Genomic DNA, 26,705 nt, shown 5'->3' with positions numbered 1-26,705 from the left:
CTGGATGGCTCAGTTGGTTGAGTGTCTGACTTCAGCTCAGGTCATGATCTCATGGTTCATGGGTTCCAGCCCCATATCAGGCTCTGTGCTGACAGCTCAGAGCCCAGAGCCTGCTTCAGATTCTGGGTCTCCCTCTCTCTCTGCCCCTCCCCCACTCACGCTCTTTGTTTCTCAAAAATGAATAAACGTTAAAAAAAACTTTAAAAAATACCTAAGAAATTATTTTTTTCTACAATGGAATTTTATAAAGTTTTAAAATCATTGAGAAATTAATATATAATACAATTAAGTGAAAAGAAGATGCAAAACTACATATGAACATGATTTCAAACTTTTAAGATACATTTTTAAAGACCTTTTTGTCTTTTATCCTTCAAAATATACACCAAAACATTAACAGTCATTGCCTCAGAATGGCAAATTTTAGGTGATCTATCCCTTTCTTCCTTATATGTTTCCATATTTCTGATGTTTTCTAAAATGGTTTTGCTGGTAACAACGACCAGGTCGACCAGGTGGAACTTAAGGGGATCTTACGAGAGCACACCCTGGTATTTTGGCCAGGGAACCCAAATCTTCTGCACAGAAGATGGGGCTGGCAAAACACAGATATGTACCTTATTTGTAGTTACGGCTTTGGCCCCAAATCCCAGTAAATCAGACTGTACTATGCTGAGAATTTCTTTTTTCTCTAATAGACAGACCTAAGGAGCCTCAAAGCAGTTTTCTGCCTAGCGTAATCCTAAACTCAAACCCATACCAATCTTTGGATCTTATCACTGGAGGAAAAAAGTGACAGCGGCTAGCATCAAAGAAAATTGGCGGAAAGAGACAGGAAAAGAGTTTACGTCTACAGACACCCACCAAGGGCCTTTTTAAGCCACCGTGGCTTGCCAGGTAGGGGGTGAAAGCTTAGCCCTAGGAAGAGAAAAAGACAGACCAGGATCAGCTTCCTGATCAAGTGGACAGAAGCAGAGGAGGAACATAGGCTTGGCTTATAAACTCAGCACGTGGCACTGCTCACCAGCCCAGCAGCCAAAATTCTTGGTTGAGTGGCACTGCTCTTTGGGGTGGAAGTGAAGTGCCCTGTACCCCCTTGGAGGTGGAACAGGGTGAGAGAGACAAGAAGTAGGGAACACATAAGGTCAAGCCTTGAATTATGCTGAAGCTAAACATGCATATATTTCTTACATAATCTGCATGTGTATGTATGTATGTAATTATACACAAAGAGACAAAGCATGCATCCTCTTGATTCTGAATATATTAGTATCTGGTGATAAACAGATCTCAAGTTTTTAATTTTTGTTTTTTAAGTTTATTTTCAGAGAGACAGAGACAGCGTGAGTGGGGGGGGGGGGTCAGAGAGAGGGAGAAAGAGAGAGAATCCCAAGCAGGCTCCGTGCTGCCAGCAGAGCCCAATGTGGGGCTTGAAACCAAGAACTGTGAGATCATGATCTGAGCCGAAATCAAAAGTCAGACGCTTAACCGACTGTGCCACCCAGGCGCCCCCTGAAATGTTTTTGACTAAACAGTCAGTTTTATAAAGTTATCCAAAATATTCTGCAAATAATCTTGTTTTGAAGCATTATTGTTACTGCATTTTGATAACTGAAACATCAACTAGTAGTAACCAAGAGGTATCATTCAAAACAGATCCAGCAAGTTTCACTACAAATTATGTGTTCATATTGCCATAAACCCAAATGCCATCAACCCAATTATATCTTAGCTGGCTGATGATGTTTTCAAGTCACGGGCCTGCCATGTCACTTCTCCACACCCAACACTGTGTAGGCCTGAAAGTCAAGCCAGGTTGACTCCTGAGCGGCAGACAGGTATGGTCTCCAAATCAATCCTGGCCTCTGCCAGTTCTTTCAACTCTCACCATGAAAATCAGATTGCATAAAAACCAGCATAGGGACTCATTCTGCCTCTAGGTTTTTCCTAACAAAGTACAATTTAGAACCTTCCCAGCCTCAACCTGGTCTGGCCTGACCAATTCTAGTTGGTTCAGGCCTTGGTCATCTGACGGTAGAAGGGGAAAGCTAAATGGAAGAGCGTGTGAATACACAGAAAACAAAGGGAAGTCTGCGAAATCAAAACAGGGTAACTCCCTAAGTTATCAAAATGTTGCTATCATATGGGTACACTTCCACTCTAAAGAACAGATGCAGCTGTCCTACCTCACTAGTAATTTAAGACATAAAAATTAAAACAATAAAATGCTATTTTCTATTTATCAACTTAAAGATTTCTATTTTGCAACAGTGGGGTACAACAGACATTCTTACACACTGCTAATGCCACAACCTTATAAAATAAGGTAACAATGTAACTTAAGGATCTTCAAAATAAATAAGCATTGACCCAGGAATTTCACAGAGTATATGCTAAAGAAATAATCAAAAGTAACTGTAGTTTTCTTATTGATTCTAAGAATTAATATGTTATGAATAATCACCATTTTCTGCTTGTAAAAAAAAAAAAGTAAAAAATTTATGTAAAAATTATTCATCACAATCAGAAACATCCAAAAATAGGTTATCATATACCTTCATACAATGATCTGGAGTTTTGTGACAAAATTAATCATAATACAATATGAAATGAAAATCACATGATGTAAAAGTGTATATACAGTTTGATATCAATTATGTTAAAACACATCCAGAGGGGAAAAAAGGCAAGAGAGTAATATACCAAATAACTTATATACATTTTCAATTTTCTTTTTTTTAATGTTTATTTATTTATTATTTTTGAGAGACAGAGAAAGAGAGAGGGAGAGAGAAAGAGAGCGCGAGCAGGGGAGGGGCAGAGAGAGAGGGAGACAGAATCCCAAGCAGGCTTCAAGCCATTAGCACAGAGTCCAATGCAGGTCTTGAACCCATGAACTGTGAGATCATGACCTGAACCGAAAGAGACTAAGAGTCAGATGCTTAACCAACTGAGCCACCTAGGTGCTCCTCAATTTTCCACCTTCAACCTTTTACATATTTTCTAAGTTTTCTACAATAACTTGGGTAACACTCTTACCAAAATAGATTTTATCTCCTAATGAACTTAAGCAGAAGAAACCACACACATACTTAACGCAAACCAAAAACACAATGAGGGGTGCCTGACTGGCTTAGTTGGTGGAGTACGTGACTCTTAATGTGCAGGGTTGTTGTGAGTTTCAGCCCCATGTCAGGGGTAGAGTTAGAAAAGAGAGAAGAGAAGAGAAGAGAAGAGAAGAGAAGAGAAGAGAAGAGAAGAGAAGAGAAGAGAAGAGAAGAGAAGAGAAGAGAAGAGAAGAGAAAAAAGAAAAGAAAAGAGAGGAGAGGAGAGGAGAGGAGAGGAGAGGAGAGGAGAGGAGAGGAGAGGAGAGGAGAGGAGAGGAGAGGAAAGGAAAGGAAAGGAAAGGAAAGGAAAGGAAAGGAAAGGAAAGGAAAGGAAAAGGAAAAGGAAAAGAAAGATGTCACTAAAAACAAAACAAAAAACCACACAGTGAAATACCACTTCACATTCACTAGGATTGCATTATTTCATTTTGTTTTTTTTTAACAGGCTCTATGCCCAATGTGGGGCTTGAACTTACAACCCTGAGATCAAGAGTCGGAGGTTCTACTGAGTGAGCCAGCCAGGAGCCCCTAGGATGGCTTTAATAAAAGACAGACAGTAACAAGTGTTGCCGAAGATGTGGAGAAACTGAAATACTCATGCAGTGCTGGTATGAATGTAAAATGGCGCAGCCACTGTGGAAAATAGTTGGACAACCGCTCAAAAAGTTAAACGTGGAGTCATAATATGACCCAGCAATCCCACTCCTAGGCATATACCCAAGAGAAATGAAAACATATGTCCACACAAAAATTTGTGCATGAATGTTCACAGCAGCATTATTCCTGACAACCAAAAGCCTATGTCCCAGGCTTGCTCTTACAGGCTGGGCTAGTGAATATGTGAGCCAGCTGGTTGGTTTTTCCTGCTAAAATGTTCCCATCACTCAGGTGTAAAGGAACCAATGGCTATCACACACCTTGATCTGTGAAGCTGGTATCATACAGCAATGAAAAGTTAAGTAAGGAAACTGAGGCTCAGTGACCAGCCCAAGATCTCAGTTGCTCCAGGATTCTCACTGTATTCAAAACTCATTCGTTCAGATTTTCAAAAGGGAAGGGGCAGACCTGCCCCTTAGCTGCCCTCACCCGCCTCCTGGCACTATCCTCTGATACTGACAGCCTGAAGCCTGAACCAGAATTGGGTATCACCAGGAAGTGGGTGCGGGCAGTTACAACAGCCTAACCAGCTGCCTGGCATCACAACAGAGCCTCAAAGGGTAATAATCAACAGGTCTCCAACCTAACCAACCCTTCCTCCCGCTGGATAGATGATAAAAAGCTGCCAATGCTCCTTTCTCTCACCCCGCCTGTAGGGAAACGTAACTACTCTCTTCTTTCCTTCCTGCCACTATTAAAATCCTGATATTGACTAGTAGGTATTTCCCAGGAGCTACTGCTTTTAAAGGAGTTTGTCTTCTCTTTAGACTCTAAAACGAGGGAGATTTACCAAGTTGTCACTACACTCTTACAAAGGGACGCTTATTTTGGGTAAGATTAAAGAATGTTCCAAATTCATGTATCTTTAGAATTACTAGGAGCACCTCTTGTCAGTAGCAGTTCTGTTATTCTTCTCCAGCTATAGAGAGCTCTGGACCTCAAAGAAAAGGCTGAATCTCCTCTAACACAGTTTAAACACAAGCCTTTCCCTGCCTCCCTCATTGCTCAAAATAAAGCAGATACAGAAGTTAATTCCCTGCCCGTTCACTCACTCATAAAGATGCATACAAAAGACACGACCGGTTACTATGGGAAATTCAGAGAACCACAAAATTAAAAGTCTGTAGAGATGCCTCTGTTTCTTCATCTGTAAGACAGAAATAATAATTTATGTACCTACTTTACACTATTATAAGGAATAAATAAAATAATCAACTGTGCAGGGCATGTGGTAAGCACTCATGTTACCTATAGGAAAGGCTATAGGAAAAAAATTCTATGTAATGTGCTACCATTTATCTAAATAAGAGAAAATATGAATATACACACAACACACACATATACATACACACAAAGCAAGAAAATTAATTTGCTTATATTAAAACAATAAAAGAATAATTCATAAAATTTAGGGAGAAAGAGAATAGGGTACAGAGATCAAAGACAGAAACCAGACTTTTCTGAATAGATCTTATGTTGTACATTTGACTTCAGGCCATGTATTTTATTTTTTACATAATTATGCAACAAAATTAAATTTTCAAAAGTAATCCTTCAAAATCAAAAAGAAATAAATGACTTTAAGTACCTAGTTGGTGACAAAGCCACACTGAGGACTATTCCAAGTGACCTTAAAATATAGGAATTTGAGGGGCGCCTGGGTGGCTCAGTCTGTTAAGCATCCAACTCTTGATTTCACCTCAGGTCATGATCTCAGCTCAGGTCACCATCTCATGGTTCGTGAGTTCGAGGCTCCAGGCTGACAGTGCAGAGCCTGCTTGGGATTCTCTCTCCCTCTCTCTCTCTCTCTCTGCTCCTCCCCATTAATGCTTTGTCTCTCTCAAAATAAATAAATAAACTTAAAAATATTAATAATTTGATTATACAGACCCAGTAGACCATGTCCTACAGACAAAACAAAAAAATACCAAAAATAAATCTTAAATATTTTTCAAGCACACATACTACTGGTGGTAGTATTGGGATTATTATCCTGAGACTTGTGAGGACTGTAGGATAATGCCAATGAAAAATTACGCTGTGCTGGGAACAGGGTTTTCAGCTTGGGAGAAAGGAGAAACAGATGCAAGATCAAGGAGTTAAAGAAAAACCCTGAAACCCTTAAAGGGAATTATCAATAAGAATTCATGATTTTTTTATGTCTTTAAAAGAAGTTACATATTTTCTAGCTCTCTCTACTTAGAAGACAAAGAAACCACATGCACTCCTAGGGCCCAGACTGTGGCTCTCTACCATTTGCCAAAAAAGGCAACCAGGGATCCTTAAAGAAATCACTGATCCCAGATCTGGGGCAGGAAATGTGTTAAGATGAGCCGGAATATCTTCCCTGGATTCTAGTTTGACATCACAGACTACTAATATCATGTCAGAAGGATTCAGGAGCCACTTCTACTGGACACAAATGGCACAATTTGGGCGTCAATTAGGCTAACAACTGTAACTGAAGTACATCAGATATACAGTTAAATCCATGAGTTCACATGGTTTTAACAAAAAACTCACTAACCACATTTGGAAATCAAGAAATTATTTTGAAAACCAAAATTAGCGGCGCCTGGGTGGCTTAGTCGGTTAAGTGTCCGACTTCGGCTCAGGTCATGATCTCGCAGTTCGTGAGTTCGAGCCCCGCGTCAGGCTCTGTGCTGATGGCTCAGAGCCTGGAGCCTGTTTCCGATTCTGTGTCTCCCTCTCTCTCTGACCCTCCCCCATTCATGCTCTGTCTCTCTCTGTCTCAAAAATAAATAAACGTTGGGGGCACCTGGGTGGCGCAGTTGGTTAAGCATCCGACTTCAGCCAGGTCACGATCTCGCGGTCTCTGAGTTCGAGCCCCGCGTCAGGCTCTGGGCTGATGGCTCAGAGCCTGGAGCCTGTTTCCGATTCTGTGTCTCCCTCTCTCTCTGCCCCTCCCCCGTTCATGCTCTGTCTCTCTCTGTCCCAAAAATAAATAAACGTTGAAAAAAAAAAAATTAAAAAAAAAATAAATAAACGTTAAAAAAAAAAAATTAAAAAAAAAAAAAAGAAAACCAAAATTAAAGGGGAAAAAAACCTAAACCATTTATCTTGCCTTTCTTCTCCAAATTTATGTTGGGGTAACAAAGTAATTGATGAGGGCAGGAGTCGCTACAGAAGTGTTCTAGCTAATAAGAATGTTAAAATTATAACATCACCATTTTTCAACCCTTAATGAACTAATGGATCAAGGAATAATCATCAATGTCTACTAACATAGTAAGAGACCCAACCAGACATTATAGCATTATAGGCTTCCTGACAGAAGTTAACAACACTACCAAAAAAAAAAAAAAAAGAAAGAAAAAGAGAGAGAGAGAGAAACCTCAAACCTGAGTCTCATTAAGCCTCTAAATCTACCATTTTACAGGAAGTATGGGAACAGAACATTTTAACTGAAACTACCGGAATACAACAGGCAAAATCAGACTTTGGGAAGCTCTATAGCAGCACTCTTCAAAATGTGATCCACAGAGAGATGCCTGTCTGTGAACTTTTTGCCACCAGTCATGGACTGGTAAGTACAAAAGATAAGTACAAAAATTGAGAGTTGGCATTCAGAAATACTTAGAGCAAATTAACAGTTTTATGTCTATTGAGTCCATTTTTTTTTTAACAGGGCTAGCTTTATGTATGCCTTTTATTTCATTTTTCTGGAAAAGCTTAAATGCCAAGCTAAGAAATGTATGCCATATTTTGTATATAAAAGAAAAAGTAAAAGCAATTTTTGAAAAGAGAAATAATATAATCTCGGATAAACTTTCAGATTAATCCAGCAGCAATAAAAACCGGCCATTGGAAGAGACAGAGTTTAGAAATGGGGAAGGGTACTTGAGGCCAGAGTTAGAATGACTACCTTCATTATCACCATCTGCCGTTTACTGAATAGTTACTATGTGTAAGTTTCTACACTAAACTCTTAGTTGTACCTTTTCATTTAATCCTTGTAAAAACCAAGCAAGGCTCTGCTACTTACTAGCAGTGAATCCCAGTATCCTAATTTCAAAAATGAAATACCAATGCCTCTTCACAGGTCTGTAGTGAAGATTTAATGAAAAAATTTATATGAATGTACAGTTGACCCTTGAACAATGTGGGCACTCACCTCCATGCAGTCAAAAATCTGTGTATAACTGTGGACTCCCCCAAAACTTAACTACTAATAGTGAGAACTGCCAAGTGATCACTTTTAATTGTGATATACAACTTACTGAATAGACTAAATGCTCACACAGAGATGATTAGCGTCACTTGGCATTTTAAGTGGATGCTGGCAACACTTGAGCTCAGCGCAACAGCCAACAGGAGGTGGCCATGAAAATATTACCGGTAGTACAGTATGTACTACAGTTAATTCCTTACAGCTACGATTTAATACTACATGTCTGTACTTGTTTACATTTGACTATAAATGGTGCCACGTACACTCTGTGTGTTTAAGTTTTGACATATTTTAACTTTTTATAATAGGTTTGTGTATATTTTATGATAGTAAATGATAACACAGACTAGCATCTACATATATTTTATGCATTCACGACATACCTAACTTCTACTTAAGTTTTTCTATATTTCTAGGCCACATAGTTCATCTGCAAGTTTAATTGCCACAAATCCCCAAAATTTTTTCACGTGTGTGTGTGTGTGTGTGTGTATTTTTAATTCAACATATAGGTGGACTTGCACAGTTCAAACTGGTATTGTTCAAGAAATGGCTTTGTAAATGATATGGCCCCACACAAATAAATGGTATTTTCATTATGATTATTACTGTTTTTCGAATCAATCAGATGACTCTGTCTTGCTTTTAAATATTAGAATATCTGGGGCACCTGGGTGGCTCAGTCAGTTAAGCGTCCGACTTCAGCTCAGGTCATGAACTCGCAGTTTGTGAGTTCGAGCCCTGCATCAGGCTCTGTGCTGACAGCTCGGAGCCTGGAGCCTGCTTCGGATTCTGTGTCTCCCTCTCTCTCTGCCCCTCCCCTGCTCATGCTCTGTCTCTGTCTCTCAAAAATAAGTAAATGTTGAAAAAAAATTTTTTTAATATTAGAATACCAAGGAGCACCTGACTGGCTCAGTCAGAAGAGCATGTGACTCTTGATCTCAGGGTCACAAGTTCAAGCCCCATGTTGGGAGTAGAGATTACTATAAATGAATGAATGAATGAATGAATGAACATAAACTTAGGAAGAAAGAAAGAAAGAAAGAAAGAAAGAAAGAAAGAAAGAAAGAAAGAAAGAAAGAAAGAAAGAAAGAGAGAGAAAAAGAATACCAAGAATTCAAGTCAAAGAATTTCCTGAGCTGGTGATGCACTTACAGAAGTTCTTGCAGTGGAAGCAACAAAGGCATTTCCCAACCAGTCCCATGAAATCTTCTAATGCCTGAACTGTTTGTTTGTGGTCACATTGTTTGCTACCATCCAAGCTCAACAACCGGAGGGAAGAAGCAACAGATGTTCAGTGACTGGCCAATTCCTCTAGGAACTGCCACAGTCCATGGCATAAAACAATGATTTCTAAATGAAGAAAGATCACAGTCAGATGAAAGACAAGATATCTCGATGTGCTCCACTGCAAAAATGTTGTTTGTTAAACATAAAAGGTCATTTGAGGAACAGCCAGTGAAGGATTAATTAGCAGAGCAAACAAGAGTATTTTTGAGGGAAAAAGCTACAGAGGACAGAACTTTAAATTACCCAGCTTTCAATGATTTCTTTTCCACTATTATATATAAAAGGTTTTTTGTGGAAACCATGAGGTCATTGTTTTCCAGAGTCTTTACTATAGGAAACAGCTGTGGGGAACTACACAAACAGTGAACACTGCCCTATTTAGTAGCCCCTCATTGTGACAAGTGTATAGAGGGGGACAGGAAAAATCCATCAAACCACACTCTAATAACAAAACAAAAGCAGAGTCAAACTAAAAACTTTAGGCCACACAAAGGACGACATAAAACAATTAGTTCAGAATAAGCCTCTGTAAGTCAGGACAAGCACCTGTGTTATTACATCTGTATCTTGACTTAAAGAAATAATTCCAAGAGCAGCTCCTTTCGACATGGGTCACCAAAAACTCAAACGATTGATTTTGCACAATACCTGATATATGACAGACATTCGACAAATTTAACTAAAAAAAAAGTCTTCCTAGGACTCTTATGTTATATACTGTATGACCTGTCCAAAACTGAATTTACCCGCCCACCTGCAGAACTGTTCTGCATTCTGTGCTTCTGGTCTTGAACACTGCCATCCCACCACACCCTGCTTCAGTACCTCTGAGTTATGTTCATTTCCTCCTTCTTATTCACTTTTCACACACCCATAAAGCTGCCAAACACTGTCAACTCTGCTTCAAACATAGATTTTATATACATGCTCTAAAGTCAGAGGAAAGGAACAAAAGGCAAGGAAAAGGAAATAAATAAGCTGAATCCACTCCAATCCACTACAGCGTATGTGGCTCCTTCAGAAACCACCCCCAAGACTCTGCTTAAACTTGTCCAGTGATAAAAATACAATTATGTGAGACAGCTCACACAATACGCAGCTGAATCCAAGTCTACACACCTAGTCCCAAATTGCACCACAGTTCCTGTCTATCAAGACTCCCTTTCTTAAATATCCCATGATCACTGACCCCATGTTCAATTTAAATGCATGATCTTTTCTGTCCCCTGTGCTCCACAAACCACTTCCCCTTTCCAACTATTCCATTCCCATCAAATGATTCCCATGATTTTCTCCATACCTCAGTTCTGAAACCTTGGTGTTTACAACTCCATCCCTTGGACTCTCCCTAATAATGTCATAATGTCCTCCAAAACGTCCCTTGGATTCATCCTTTCCTCGGTTCATACTTATGATTGTCCTTTTCCTGCAATTACTTTCTCCTCCATTGGATTCATTTGTGCTCACCATCAGACCCATTTTTCTAAAGCATCCTTTTCATCAAATTAGTGTCTGCACAGCTCAAGAAGCCTATATTGAAACACTACTGATTGCAGCCTCAAGGCTAAACTGTTGTGACAGACTTTCAAGGCCACCCACAATTTGCCCTTCTCATCTCAATCATTTGTATTTATTTCCCCTTCTCTCCAAATCAGGGGTTCTCAACTGGGGCAATTTTGCCCCCCAGGGGACATTTGGCAATGTCTGGAGACATTTTTGATTGTCATGACTGGGGTAAGGGACTGGAACACTGCTAAACATCCTACAATGCCAGGATAGTCCTGCCCGCCCCCCCCCCCAAAAAAAAAATGACCCTGTAAAAGAAAATAATTTTAAAAAATGGCAAACAAGGGCAGTCACTAATAAGAGGAAGCACATGTCAGCGGGGGTAGGCCCTAGCATGCACCATGGATGGGTCAGAGAATCTTGTCCTCTACTACTCTTTGCTGGGCAATCCAGCAACGTGCAGCAACATTTTAAATGCAACATTTAAATTCCCTTTGACTAAGCAGTGCCACTTCTAAGACTCAGTCTTTAGAAAATGAGACTTGGTGTATACTGAAGGATTGGCTATAATGATTAAAAACTTTATACTACCGGTGCGCCTGGGTGGCTCAGTCGGTTGAGCGGCCGACTTCAGCTCAGGTCATGATCTCGCGGTCCGTGAGTTTGAGCCCCGCATCGGGCTCTGTGCTGACAGCTCAGAGTCTGGAGCCTGTTTCAGACTCTGTGTCTCCCTCTCTCTGGCCCTCCCCGTTCATGCTCTGTCTCTCTCTGTCTCAAAAATAAATAAACGCTAAAAAAAAATTTTTTTTTTTAATAAAAAAAATAAATAAAAACTTTAATACTACCTAAACACCCACCATTGGGCTTCTATACCACTGCCAAAAAGAATGAGATGGGCTTGGATGTATCAACAAAAAACAAGGAAAGCCATGCTACCCATGGGTAGGGCAATAGGGGAAACCAAGTTACAGAACTATATGTGGAGCATGAGCCTACCAATGTAAAAGATGTAGACATGTTTATATACACAACTAAGTGGTCTGAAAGGATTATTTTTAAGGCCGACTTCCCAAAGTGCCTAAGTCTGAGAAGCAATGGCATGTATACAGCGTTAGCTGCAGCTACCTTATTTTCACGAAGATTGAGCACCAGAGTCTTAGTGGAGGGAGAACATTATACATTTCAGCACACCCCACCCTACCTCTTTATGTTTTATGTTGAGAATTATATTTCAGTGGTTGTAAAAACAAGGTAACAGAAGCACGGGTGTGCTTCGGTGTGTGCATCAGCAACGCAGAGGTGATGAAGGCTGAAGGCATAGCTCTGGTTCTGTTCTCTCGGTCTCCAGCCAGCAGGGGAATCACATTCCCTTCATCCAGAAAGGCTGAGGCCATTCACATCTCCCCCTAAGTCTAAAATTTGACGATTCGGTTACCTCCCTTCTCCTTCAGAGATGTGGAGCTTCGCTACAACAAAAGTGACAGCACTGGACAGAGAAGGGAACTGATCAGGAAGACACATACTTTATACTTGGCCACAAATCTAAATGTGACCTACACAATTTTTTTTCTTACTTTTCAAATAAATTTAAGGGGCACCCTCAAATCCGAACACTCCTTGGGAACCACTGTGAAATATCAATATACTAAACATTTTCACACAAACCAGGAAAACTTAGATCATAGGTCGACAGCATAAAATCAGAGCCTCCAACATGAGTCTATGAAAAAGGTGTGAAACTGAGCCAGTATAACCCCAATTGCTAGCTTATCTGCTACTACTCATTTATACATTTATTCCCTTTGTAACCTGAGAACTCTCACTCATAAATAGGCACCACCAGGCACCGCAGTTCAAGGAAAAAAAATATGGAATAGAAATTTCTATTCATCAATTATCTTTTGTTTTACAGCAAATTTAGAAGGAATCCCCACAGTTCTATTATCAGTAGAGAACTCTGTTCTAGTTGTTTTTTGGCAGCACAGTTTGAAAACTGCTGCTATAAAACGTATCTTTGTTACTTGAAAGATGACCACCCATCTCTTTACTTGCTGCGCAAGGGCACTGAGTACTAGAAATCAGCACGTAGGAGAAACTGGAAGCACACACACTAGCATCCTACTAGTTAGACAATAAGCTCATTTCCTCTTAAAACAGCATTTTGAGCATTCAGGTTTCAGAATGATTTATTTTCTCTCCTTGTTTTACCAAGATAATGGTCCAAGGATCCTTCCAGTTAAGTCAAATTTTACTCTAGTGCTGCTGCAAACACACACACACAGAGGAGAAAACGTAATACGGCAAGCATTCTAAAGGCTGGGATACTAAGAAAAACGCCCTAAGAAGGCACAAAACATTCCTCCAACAGAGTGTTTTTCAATCTCAGCCTAACTCGCATTTTGGGCTGGATAACCAACCCCTTACTGAGGGGAGCAGAGCCAGCAGCACCCCCGCCCCAGTTGCATCAACCAAGTATGTCTCCAGACAAGGCCAAATGTCCCCAGGAATGGAAGGGTTGGGAAGGCAAAAGAGCCCTGGTTGAGAACCCTGCTCTACGAGGAGGAGAAAAACACCTGCTTAAAAGGAGAAAAGGATATACGTGGCAGCCAGAGAAGTTTCTTAAAGCATACCAAGGTTGAGCCAGTCAATCCATTTCATTTTGGAAAATGAAAGGCCAACCTTAACAACCATCTAGTAGCTCATCCAAAACCAAGAATCTGTCTACCTGGCAAGCTCCTAAACCTCAAATAAATCAAAGTGGTTAGGAATCAAGAAAGAACTCTAATTGGAAAACTTACAAAGAAAATCATTAGTAACTTAAGAAAGTTTTAAGACGATAAAAGCATACTCAAAGACATACTAAGTGCTTTTCGAGACCTCAAGGCAAACTCTCAAGATGGCAAATTGGTTTCATCTTCTCTGCCAACTCCAATCAACTGGTAGTGACTGCCTGGAGCCCAGAATTGGGCAGGATTCTGAGGTTGAATGTGAGCTCAGGGAAAGAGTATCCGCATGGAACACCAATGTCTGACACATACAGGCAAAGGGCCGTGGTAACACGTATACCTCACACTCACCTTCTTGGTGTTCAACTCAACTTTCTTTATGCTTAAAATAATACCCATCAAATTTGGCTGTAATAAAACATTTTGGGGGGGAAAAGTAATCCTCCACAGTGTCACTAGGCTTACTTAATTCAGGGGCAAAAAGAGGAGGAGGAGGAGGAGGAGGAGGAGAAGGAAGAAGGGGAGGAGGAGGGAGGAGGAGGGAGGAGGAGGGAGGAAGAGGGAGGAGGAGGGAGGAGGAGGGAGGAGGAGGGAGGAGGAGGGAGGAGGAGGAGGAGGAAGAGTCTGATTCTACCACTCTCCTGCTTAAAAAAATCAGCCCTGGATTCTCAACTTCCAGAGAACAGTGTCCAAACCAGCAGAGCCTACAAAGCCATTCACAATCCACATAACATACTTCTCCCAGACTTTCAGCACCCCCACTGCTCTTCATGGTGTAACCAGCCACCAAATGTCTGTTCCTCCAAAACCGCATGCCCTTTCACGCCACCCCCTCTTCTCTGCCTGGCTAATTTCTCTTCATCCTGCAGACCACTTCTCTGTGATGCTTGACTTGTTCTCCAGAGCAAGAGTGTTCCGTGGACCATCAGCATCACCTGGGAGCTTGATAGAACTCTCAGAACTTCAGGCCCCACCCCATCTCCACCAAATCTAAATCAGCTTTGTGACGAGACGTCCACGATTACGTGCACAGTAAAGTATAAGAAGTGATGTTTTGGGGAATGTACCAAGTCTCACTGGACTTAGTTCTTCACAGGCAAGTACAGTGTGTTTCCGAAATAAAAGTGCCTCACACTTTGGCGGGCTGCCCCTGAGGCAAACTCCTCCTTTATTCAACTTCTCTATTAAGCCAAGAAAACCCAAATAGCCACCTTCCAGCCTCCATGGCAGCCAGAGGTGGCCAACTGACATGGCTGTAAGTCAATGAGATGTCAGCAAAAGCCTGCTGAGGGGGCGCTTCTGGAAAAACTTACTTTCCCAGTGCCTTCCTACCTTGACAAACATTAAGGATAAAAAGCCAAAGGGACAAAATAGCCAAGGACAACAGAGAGGAAACACAGAAATAGTCTGAGACCCTGTTGAGCTCTTCAAGCCATTGTACATTAGAACACCTACCTCCAGACTTACTGTGTGAGCTATTTCAACATCTTTATTGCTTAAGGCATCATCATTGGGGCTTCCTCTTTCTTGTGCTGAATGCATTCCTAACTGATTGAGTAAACCCTTAATAAATGGGAAGTGAATGAATGAATGCAATGTGAAATCTACTAAGGGTTCAGAAGATTATATTTTTTAAAAATAGGGCCTCTAAGAATCTGTTCAACTTTGCCAAAGCATGCTTAAAAATCAGCCTCCACATTTCTAGAATTATTGACCCATTTCTGTTCACAGCTTTTTAATGGATTAAAAAAAAAAAAGACAACCTTTTAAAAAGCAATGGAAATGTTCACATACAAAAATGCTGGAGGAATTGATTTTTATATTTTGGAAAGAGTAGAAAACCAAACTTAAAACACTGGGTTCTGACCTTGAAAAGTTTGCAATTTGCTGTGGCTACTGACAGGCAACTATAAGCAAAGAGGAAAAAAGAGAAGAAGAAAAAAGACTTACAGTAGCTGGTTGGTTGCCATTCTCTCCTACTTTCTTATTTTGAGATCTCTGACACTGATCTCATTTTTTTCCAGTCCCTATCCCAGTCAAGTATTTCCATTCAAATTTCCAAGATCAAACAGCAGTCATTTTTTCTTTTTAAGAAAAACAGAACATAAATAAATATAAATAACATGTATTAAAAGAGGAGGGGTGCACTCTGACAGTATTGTTCCTCAACAAAGTAGGTCCTCAATCAAGTGCTGAATCCTCAGATCATTTTATATTTTAGTCAAATCATTTATTTTTACTTAAATAAATTTTAGAAAGGCACTTTCACAGCACCAATGAAAAACCAGTACCATTTGTCACAGATAGAAGACAAATGTAAAAACAAACACAATGAAAACATACCCTTATTAAATCCTAGCTACTGCTGTCTGCCAAGGCCTCTAAACTTAGCTTGTTCTGTTTAAAAAACAAAACAAAACAAAAAGGTGGGGGAGTGAGCATGAGGTGTTAAAGTCAGGCTACCACCAAGCTGAGACCTTCTCTTGGGCATAATCAGGACAGACAGAATGGAAAAGGAATTAACTTTCTCACTGTGTGATTTCATTCTATTTAATACCATACCCATGTCCCACCTCAAAGTATCCCTCCTGCAATCTCAAATCATCTTCCCCTCTTTTTTGCTCAAAATAAGAGCCCATCTCCTTAGTGCAGCCTAAATGGCCCTACACAGCTACCACTCAGCTCTCATCAGAGCTCACCACGCCTCCAGCTCCACCCGCAGACAGCAAACGGGGACCCAAGGGCCATATCTAGTCCACTGCTTGTTTCTGTACGGCCAGAGAGCTAAGAACAGTTTGCAGAGCTAAATATTTGTAATCAATCTGATGATAGGGAACGCTAATTTTGAACTCCAATTAAGGTAAACACTCCTCCCATTAGTAGACCTATATTACAAAATACAGTATTCACTCACCATATTTTTATTTTAGTCAATGAACATTTTGTGGAAGTTTGTTTTTTCTTGTTTTTTAGTACCTACATAAGAGCTTCCATTTTGCATCCTGGCCATTTACTATATGGCCCTTTACAGAAAGAGTTTGCTGATCCCAGAGCTACACTGTTCCTCACGTGCACCAAGCTCTCAGGCTTTCACACTTTTATACCTGGGAGGCAATTCCCCCTGACCTCCTCAAGGCTGGCTCTCCCTGGTTACTCAAGTCTCAGTTCAAACCCCGCCTCTTCCAAGAGCGTCACCCTAACCCTGCCCCTCCCCATTTAAAGTAGCCTGCCAACACATCAATCACATCACCAAGTTTTAATTTCTTCAAACCACTATCTGATATTACCTCCTCACCTTACTAAAATCTGTAATGATAAAGAGAATAAACGCAGCAAATATACATGGTACTATGCACAATGGAAGCGATTTGCATACCAGGTTGAACCTAATAGAAGTGCCAATCTGTAAGTCAAAAACGGTCAAAAATGGGTAATCTCACAGGGTTCAACCCAACATATCAACTTGTTTGCAGCTCACAACCACCTATGAGGTAAGTACCAGATGATGAAGCTGGCACAGAGAGGATGAGAAACTTGCCTGAGGTCACAATGCTAGTAAAGCATTATGGCAGAACGAGGATTTGAACCCAGGCTCAACTTTCCCACCCCCAAGAACGTAAGTTCAATGAAGGCAGGAGGTCTTGTTCATTGCCATTATCCCTCCAGGGCCCGTCACAGGGCCAGGCACGTAGTAAGCCCTTAATACTCGAAGAATGAATGGGTGAGTCTCCCTTACAAACAGTGGCATCGGTCCTAGACTCGGGGCCCACCCCTCTTTAGACCCGTGCGCTGGTTGGCCCGCCGCGCCGCCAGGAAAGGAGGAATGGAAGGGAGACCTGGGGAGCCGGGTGCCCCAGGGACGCAGGGGGCAGGGCCCCCCTCCTGGGGGTGGGGACGCGGCGGGGCTCACCTTGAAGTCGCGGCTGTGCTGCGGGGTGTACTCCAGGGTCCAGAGGGCCCGCACCAGGTGCGCCAGCTGCTCGGTGACCTCGCCCTGGCCCTGCGTGCCGCGGCCCACAGGCTGCTCGGGGTCAGGCGAGGGCTCGGGCCGCCCCGCCCGGTACTGGCCGAGCGCCAGATACTCGGCGAAGAGCTCGGTGTTGCTGAGACACTGCAGCGTGGCGTTCATGAAGCACGTGTTGCCGTGGTTCCGGAGCCCCGCCACCCCGGGCACCGGCTCGGCGGCGCAGGCGGGCGGCGCGGGCGAGGCGGGCGGCGGCGGACACGGCGGCGGCGTGGGCGCGGCGGCCGGCCCGGGCGGGAAGCAGCTGCGGAGGCCGCCGCGGTCCGGGGCGGCGCCCTCGGAGCTAAGGTGCGAGAGCGTGGACAGCGTCTTAAGGACGCGGCTCATGAAGCTGCCCACCGAGCGCGCCGACGAGGGCGAGGCGGGCGCGGCCGGCCCGGGCCCCGCGGGGCCCCCCGCGCCACCGCCGCCGCCCGCGCGGCCGCTCCGAAACAGCCGCTTGCTGAAGGAGCGCTTCTCCTTCCCGCCCGCCGCAGCCGGCGGCCCGGGCCCGGGCGCCGTTACCTTGGACATGGCGGTCGCCGACGCTCATCACCTCGTCCGCCCGCCCGGCCCGCGGCCCCGCCACGGCCGCCGCCGCATCCCGCCGCGCCGCGCCTCACCGGGCCGGGGGGCTCGACGCCCCGCACACCTCAGAGCGCCGCCGAGCGAGCCAGCTAACGAGCGGCGGCCGGCGGGGCGGGCGGGCGCGCGCGCGATCCGCCCAGCTGGGCCGCTCACGTGACCCGCCTCCCGGCGCCGCCCGCCCGGCGCTGAAGCCGCTGTGGCTGCCATGTTTATTGTGGGAATGGATGTGCCCCTCCAGCCAGACGAGATGACTCTCGGCCCCGGGGCGGTCCCGCTTTGTGAAGTCCAAGAGAGGCCATGTCTAATGTGGGCACGGTCCCAGCAAGGTGGACAGCGCTGGGCTCGTGCCCGGGGATGGACCCTAGGGGTGGGTCTCGGTCCTCTGATCTGATGGCGGAGGCCTTGAGAAAGTGCGGAGATCAGGTTGCCGCCCCTTACCAGACCGTGGAAGAAGTGACGGATATGGCCCTGAACAGTTCTGAGCAAGCCAGTCCTGCCCGGCTCCCGAGGGACCCGGACCGCCCGCGCGCCTACCCGAACGCCATCACCGAGTCTGGCACGCCCCAATAGGCTTGTCTTCCAGGTGGCACGTTGTGGTCGCAGTGAAACCGTATACCCAGAATTACCTTCCTTTGCAGACCTGCCTTTAAAACCCCGCTGAGCTCTACCTTCATTCATTCATTCAACATACGCCAGGCACTGTAGGCGCTGGGAATATGACAAAGTATGACATTAACACAGTTTCTGCCTGCCCTCTTGCACTTTCTACCCGCGGTTGCTGATAATAGCTGCTATGTTTCAAGCATTGTGCTAAGCATGCAATATTTCCTTTAATTTTCAACTCAATGCCTTTGAGGTTGGTACGATGTATCCATTTCAAACCCAAATTTGTTTCAAAGCCTCTAGGCTTGACCTGTAAACGAAAGGTCACAGACCCACATAAAATCACAGGGACCAAGATGTGTTATATCAAAGAATCTCGGTGCTTCAGTCATCATATTGACAATTAATACTTGAAATGACTTGGCTCTCAGTGTTGGGGAGAATATAAGGAATGGTGGGGACTGAGCAACTACAAGTCAACATCTTTCTAAGGGGGGTGGCTACCACTCTCAACCCCATCCAGTTGTTCCCATGTGAAAATGAGGGCTCAGATCATCTAATTTCTTAAAGAGAAATTGGGAATCCTATTTTTAAATGTTTCAACCAAAAAAAATAGTGCAGAAAAAAGAGAAAAGTATGTCTTAGGGCTCCTGGGTAGCTCAGTCATTTAGGCATTAGACTCTTGATTTCCACTCAGGTTATGATCTCACTAGTTCAGGAGGTGGAGCCCTACATCAGCCTCTGTGCGGACATCACAGAGCCTGCTTGGGATTTTCTCCCCCTTTCTCCCTGCCTCTCTCTCTCTCTCCCTCTCTCAAAATAAAATAAACATTTTTTTAAAGTACATGTTTGGGGCGCCTGGGTGGCGCAGTCGGTTAAGCGTCCAACTTCAGCCAGGTCACGATCTCGCGGTCCGTGAGTTCGAGCCCCGCGTCAGGCTCTGGGCTGATGGCTCAGAGCCTGGAGCCTGTTTCCGATTCTGTGTCTCCCTCTCTCTCTGCCCCTCCCCCGTTCATGCTCTGTCTTTCTCTGTCCCAAAAATAAATAAACGTTGGAAAAAAACATTTAAAAAAAATAAAAAAAATAAAGTACATGTTTGGGCTGCATTCATCTCAAAATTAACTGGTTTGTGACCTCCTCTCTATAGATTCTCCTTTTTGCTAACCTTTGGCCTGAGTCCTGTTTACTATATAAGAGAGAAATCAGGGAAGGGCGAACCCTTCTCCTTTTTAAAACAAAAATCCCACCTTACAACAAATTTCAGAGTAAATGGCTTTTGCCAGAGTGACCCACACCAAGTAAACAGGAACTGTATGGTGACACCCCCCAGGGTGCTCTGCACTAGCCTCCAAATCACCAACATTCCCACCTCCTACTCAAATATCCATTCTTCACCACATCTTGAGCTCATCTGAGCACCAGGAAGAAAGCAATCTGATCATTCATACTGAAGTTTGAATGCAATGGCCCTTGGCCTTTGCAGGCATGTTTGAGTTTTTTTCAAACATGAAACTCATGGGTGAGGGAGGGACAAAAGGAAGGAATCGCTTTTAGTGGAATTTCAAGCAGTTGGACAACACTTTATCACAATACCCAGCCATTGTGTTATAAGTTTGTTTGCTTGCTTACTAGCTTGTTTTTAGGCAGTGGGAAGGGTCTTGGAGCTGTGGTCTCCTTAAGTGTCAACTGACTTAGAAGTTAGCCCTCAATTAGTTTTCTCTAATTTTATTTTTTTTTTAGCACTGCTCTATTTTGAACTTAGATGTTCATAGCACCATCTTGCATGCTCAAAATCCCCAAAGACTATCAGCTCTTAAGGCAGAGTTTTGCTGACCATAGAGCCCAGCATTGACCACGGTTCTAATAAATGTTTGGTTGAATGAATAAACTGCTTTAGAAAGAAATTGAGCATAGCAAAAGCTTTTCACTCCCCACATTTTATGCCCCGAGCCCATCTCCAATTTCAACCACCGCTACAACCTGTGTAAACCATTGCACTGTGATGATCCCCACTTCAAATGCCTCCTGTTTACCTCTTTGCTTTCCTGCCGGAGGGTTTTTTGCAAAGCCAAAGAACTCTCACCAGAGGGGAGTTTGAATTAACAACTCTTCCTCCCCCAACAGGGACAACCTTCAACCAGTAGGAAATACCAGTCACTGGATAAGCTCCCAGGAATCTCAGCCTTTGGAGAGACAACTGTAAGGTGCACCTAACAGGATTCTTCAGAGAGTTCCCAAAGGGATGGAGCCCCAGTTGCCCACCATAACCAGTTCAATAAGGCACCCTTTCTTGGATTTCTCACTTTCCCTGTCTTCCTTTTCCTACTCTACTCCCTCACTCTAGCTTCCAGGATCACCTCCCAAATATACTACCTGCACCCAGGTCTTTGTCTCAGGCTCTGGTCTAAGGACAATCCAAACTAAGACACTGAGAAGCTTTAATCAGGGCTAGCTATTTAAACCCAAGACAGATATGGAATTGGTCAACATTGCGCTTTCTCCTAGCTGCTGTACACGATCCTTGACCTTATCTACCAACAGGCCTTGTCCACGTGACTGTCCAGCTGACTGCTTTCCAGGTCATCATGCTTTTGTTTTACTGTCACACATGGCTGGCAGACAGCAGGTGCTAACAAACGCTCCTTTTTTAAATTTACTAAACTGAAAGTCAAAGATCAGTGGAAGTTGACCATGCTGTTTCTCTTTATACTGGAGCCTTAGCCTGAATATGACCCCATTGCCTAGGCCCTCTTCTCCGGTCCAAGCAAGCCACATGGAATGCCATCTCACTGTGTGCTTTAAAAAAAATTAGGGCTGAGCCCATTACCAGATCTGACTTCTTTGGCTTAGCACCACCAGACAGAGGCAAGCTCGGGCTCATCCCCATTGAATATCGCCTCCTCCCCTAGCCCGGATGCCACTTACATATTTTCCTGCCAGCATGTAGCAAAATCCACAATGTAATCAGTGTAGTTCAGCTGCAAACCTGAGGCTGGTTTCCACTGGAATCCACTAAAATACAGTTCTCTCTGATTTTCTCGTGCTGGAGTTGCCCTCCAGTCCCCAGCAGGATGGAATGTCTTGGTCTTCCTTCAGCACCCTCAGGCAGGTGGGAAGACACGTAGGCCTTTGCTCAAGCTGTTTCCTCTGTCCCAAACACCTTTCCTTGAGCCTCCGCTTAACTAACCTGTCTTTGTTCCTTCTGCAGGCTCTCTTGGCACCTCTCAGTCATGACAGTAATGTTACCACAGTACAAGTCAGCTTACAATCTGTCACCTGCCCTGGAGTGTAGGTTTCCACCCAGGAGAGGCCATCTTATTCATTATTGGACATCTAGTAAGGTAGCCATCGTAATAGCATACAGATGTATTTGGAAGCCATACATCTAAACTCCCTTAGTGGGACATATGACCCCCTTCCCAGTCTGGCCTCTCCCACCATTACAGGTTTATTGGTCCCACAAAGCCCCAAAGCCAACCTACCTCGCTTGGCCAGAACATGGTTGGAAAATAATTCCTAATTGGAGTATGCAGATGGTCCTTGTTTTAAGACCTACACCAAACAACGTAACAACATTCTATAGTAAATCTTCCACGTCCCTCTCTGTACCCACCGCTTACCCCTGCTGAACCAGGGAAACACAAATTAGAAAGAGCAATGCAGTGACTCTCGTCATGATCCAAACTTAGTCCATCCCTGCAACCATTTCTGTAAACTGATACCTCGGATCAAAGGTATGCACATTTCATATGTTGACACCTATTGTCAAGCTGACCTCCAGAAAGGTTTTATCCTGCCAACAATGACTGGGGAGCACATACTTTCCGGTCCCAAGACAGCGCTGAGTTTTTCTGTCTTTTTTATACTGGTAAATTCGAGGAACAGAAGATGTCCTGTTAATGTGTCCCTATTTGTAGAAATGAAGTAGAACATTCTGTACTGTTGTTTCAGCTAGCTAACATCTAAACAGACTTCTGGGGTGCCTGGGTGGCTCAGTTAAGCATCCACCTCTTGATTTCGGCTCAGGTTTGATCTCCCAGTTTGTGAGTTTGAGCCCTGCATCAGGTTCTGTGCTCACACCGCAGAGCCTGCTTGGGATTCTCTCCTCCTCCTCCTCCTCCTCCTCCTCCTCCTCCTCTACCTCATCCTCCTCCCCTGCTCACACACTCTCTAAATAAATAAATAACATAACATAACATAACATAACATAACATAACATAACATAACATAACATTAAAAAAATTAGATAAACAGACTTCCTATTTGGAAAGGATCCCAAATTAGGACAGTGCAGGCTCCCACTGTGAAAAATGGGCAGGAGCTGGGGAGCAGGTTGCCAGAGCCCAGGTGACCTAAAGCAAGGGCAATCAGATGCTTCCACTTGGGCCTTGGCTCTGGAAGTATCTACATAAGGTTAGTTGAAGACAATACAGCAAATTAGTGGATCTGGTGGCTCTGTATTCAGCAGAGGATCCAGTGGTGGCAGTGAGGGTCCAACTGGCTGCTCTAGAGGCAAGTTCTTACTGGTGTCTGCCTCCCTAGGTTTCTGCCCAAGCCTGTTTCTCTGGCTCTGTTTATTGTGTGAGCTAGCCTGATAGGCTTCCTATAAATTCCTTTACTGCTGAAACTAACCTGTGTCAGTTTCTGTTGTTTACAGTCAAGAAAATGACTAGGTAATGCCTTTTTTTTTTTTTTTAGCAATTTGTACTTTTAGTGGTATGATTTACCTGTCCATATCATTTGTCCATTTCTTCTTTGATGTGTTCCTTTTATAAATGTCTGCTAATAAAAGCACCTGACAGATGAATCACATTATTCCTTGGTCTATACCAGTTGGTTATTTACCTTTTACCACATTTATAATGTTTTCATATCAAATAGAAAATTTTAGTTATTTTATATGGTCAGGTTGATCAGTTTTTTTCATAAAAGTTTCTGATTTTTTTTTTAATACATGATTAAGAAAACAGCCTTTCCCCACTCCAAAATCATAAGAATACTTAGAATGTTTTCATTTAGTGCTACTATGCTTTATATTTCTTTCCTTTGTTTTACTTGTAATGTTGGCTCCATATGAAATTTATTTTTGTGTGAGAAATGAGGTAGGGATCTTGCCTTTTCCCCACCCTATATGGCTAGGCAGCTGTCTCAGCACCATTATAAAAAATGATCTAACCTTTCCCCACTCTTTTATAATGTAACTTTTTATCACATATTAAAGTCCACACACATTTAAGTTCTGAAAAATTCTGTTCTATTTCATTGATGTGTCTCTATAAGATGGGTTTAGAATATATTGCCATGTTTGGTAGGATCATACCTCTCAGTATTTTATTGGCTGTTTGCTTTTTCTATCAGATGAATTTAATCCTTTGGGGGAATTAATTTATATAGATTAATTTAAAGAAAGTTGACATCATCACAATATTTATCTTCTTATCTGAGAATAAAGTATGTCTTTTAAAAATTATACAAGGACTTTTTTAATGTCTCTCAAAATAGTATAGTTTCCTTCCATAGGTCTGTGTAATATTAATGAGTTTATTCCTCTCTGTTGCTATTATGAATGGGATATTATATTTTCTGTTGTCTCTAGGACAAAATTTTTTGGTTTTTTGTTTTAATTAAGTTTTATTTATTTATTTTTGAGAGAAAGAGAACACAAGTAATGCAGAGGCAAAGAGAGAAAGAGGGAGACACAGAATCCGAAGCAGGCTCCAGGTTCTGAGCTGTCAGCACAGAACCCAGTGTGGGACTCAAACTCACAAACCATGAGATCATGACCTGAGCTGAAGTCAGAAGCTTAACCTACTGAGCCACCCAGGCACCCTGTTTTAATTTTTTTTTTTTTAATGTTTGTTTTTGAAAGAGGGAAAGGGTGTGTGCTCAGGAGCAGGGGGAGGGGCAGAAAGAGGAGGTGACAGAGGATCCGAAGCAGGCTCTGCACTGATAGCCTGATGCAGGACTTGAACTCACTAACCGTGAGATCATGACCTGAGCCAAAGTCAGATGCTTAACTGACTGAGCCACCCAGGTGCCCACAAAGTTTTTTGTTTTTGTTTTTTTGAGAGAGAGAGAAAACTTCTGAGCAGGGAGAGGGGCAAAGGGAGAAAGAGAGAGGGTCTCAAATGAGCTCCATGCTCAGCAGGAGCCTGGTGTGGGGCTCAGTCTCATGACCCTGAGACCATGACCTGAGCCGAAATCAAGAGGTCGGAAGCTTAACAGACTGAGCCACCCAGGCGCCCCAAGACAGTTATTTTTGTAACAAGCCACCTTGATTTACTTTAGTTCTTTCTCATAATTTTCCGTTGATGCTCTGGAGTTTTTCAGGAATTCATATCAATGCAGGAGATAATAACTTGGCCTCTTCCTTTATAATACTTGTACCTTATCTTTATGCTTTTCTCATCTAATTGCCCATCTGGAATTCTGTTAAGTAATATTAATGAGAGTGGGAAAGCCTGCATTGTTCCTGACATTAACAGCAAGGCTTCCAGTGTTTTACCATTAAGCATGATGCTTGCTTTTGGTTTGAGATATATATTATTTATTGCATTAAAGTGGTATCCATTTCTTCCTCCTTCAGAAAGTATTATTATCAGAAATGGATCTTGAAATTTACCAAATGCCCTCTGGGCATCAACAGTGATGAGCATATATTTGTTTGGTTTTGGTTTTGTTTCTGTGTTTTTTTTTTTTAACCTTTGACCTGTATATCCATCATAGGTTTTGTTTTTTGTTTTTTTTCTTTTGATCATATTTTTCTTCATAGATGTTTGCTTGGATTTTATAAACTTTCAAGTATTCTGCAGATTTGTGACAAAGCTATGACAGTTTTTGTTAGTTTTGTGGAGGGAATTTAGATTTTCCAGTTCCACAATTTTCACTGATGCCTAACACAAGTTAATCTTTTTTTTAATAATTTTTTTTCAATATATGAAGTTTATTGTCAAATTGGTTTCCGTACAACACCCAGTGCTCATCCCAAAAGGTGCCCTCCTCAATACCCATCACCCACCCCCCCATCAACCCTCAGTTTGTTCTCAGTTTTTAAGAATCTCTTATGCTTTGGCTCTCTTCCACTCTAACCTCTTTTTTTTTCCTTCCCCTCCCCCATGGGTTTCTGTTAAGTTTCTCAGGATCCACATAAGAGTGAAAACATATGGTATCTGTCTTTCTCTGTATGGCTTATTTCACTTAGCATCACACTCTCCAATTCCATCCACGTTGCTACAAAGGGCCTTATTTCATTCTTTCTCATTGCCATGTAGTACTCCATTGTGTATATAAACCACAATTTCTTTATCCATTTATCAGTTGATGGACATTTAGGCTCTTTCCATCATTTGGCTATTGTTGAGAGTGCTGCTATAAACATTGGGGTACAAGGGTCCCTATGCATCAGTACTCTTGTATCCCTTGGGTAAATTCCTAGCAGTGCTATTGCTGGGTCATAGGGTAGGTCTGTTTTTAATTTTTTGAGGAACCTCCACACTGTTTTCCAGAGTGGCTGCACCAATTTGCATTCCCACCAACAGTGCAAGAGGGTTCCCGTTTCTCCACATCCTCTCCAGCATCTATAGTCTCCTGATTTGTTCATTTTGGCCACTCTGACTGGCGTGAGGTGATATCTGAGTGTGGTTTTGATTTGTATTTCCCTGATGAGGAGCAACGTTGAGCATCTTTTCATGTGCCTGTTGGCCATCCGGATGTCTTCTTTAGAGAAGTGTCTATTCATGTTTTCTGCCCATTGCTTCACTGGGTTATTTGTTTTTCGGGTGTGGAGTTTGGTGAGCTCTTTATAGATTTTGGATACTAGCCCTTTGTCTGATATGTCATTTGCAAATATCTTTTCCCATTCCGTTGGTTGCCTTTTAGTTTTGTTGGTTGTTTCCTTTGCTGTGCAGAAGCTTTTTATCTTCATAAGGTCCCAGTAGTTCATTTTTGCTTTTAATTCCCTTGCCTTTGGGGATGTGTCAAGTAAGAAATTGCTACGGCTGAGGTCAGAGAGGTCTTTTCCTGCTTTCTCCTCT

The 26,705-nt window shown here is 42.8% G+C and overlaps 1 protein-coding gene across 4 annotated transcripts in view; it reads right to left on the bottom strand.

Annotated features, from left to right (window-relative positions):
- Positions 1-18,193, bottom strand: part of USP31 (ubiquitin specific peptidase 31) — a 70,056-nt gene extending 51,863 nt beyond the window's left edge. Inside the window, exons 1-2 of one of the 4 annotated variants that reach the window (XM_023247021.2) lie at positions 16,855-17,293; positions 15,429-15,562 (exon numbers count right to left, since the gene is read on the bottom strand). Coding sequence is in view for 2 of the 4 variants with exons in the window: in XM_019820798.3 (XP_019676357.3) it covers positions 17,389-18,015 (627 nt within the window). In the remaining 2 variants the exon portion in view is untranslated. Of the gene's footprint in view, positions 1-15,428; positions 15,563-16,854; positions 17,294-17,388 lie in introns of those variants that run through there. The other 3 variants (XM_019820798.3, XM_023247020.2, XM_023247022.2) reach the window with 3 other exon arrangements.
- Positions 18,194-26,705: the final 8,512 nt, after the last annotated feature.

The sequence above is a fragment of the Felis catus genome, chromosome E3, assembly GCF_018350175.1.
Source record: "Felis catus isolate Fca126 chromosome E3, F.catus_Fca126_mat1.0, whole genome shotgun sequence".
In the NCBI taxonomy this organism is placed as follows: domain Eukaryota; kingdom Metazoa; phylum Chordata; class Mammalia; order Carnivora; family Felidae; genus Felis; species Felis catus.
The sequence above is the reverse complement of the archived record's forward strand: the minus strand, read 5'-3'. Positions and strand labels throughout refer to the sequence as shown.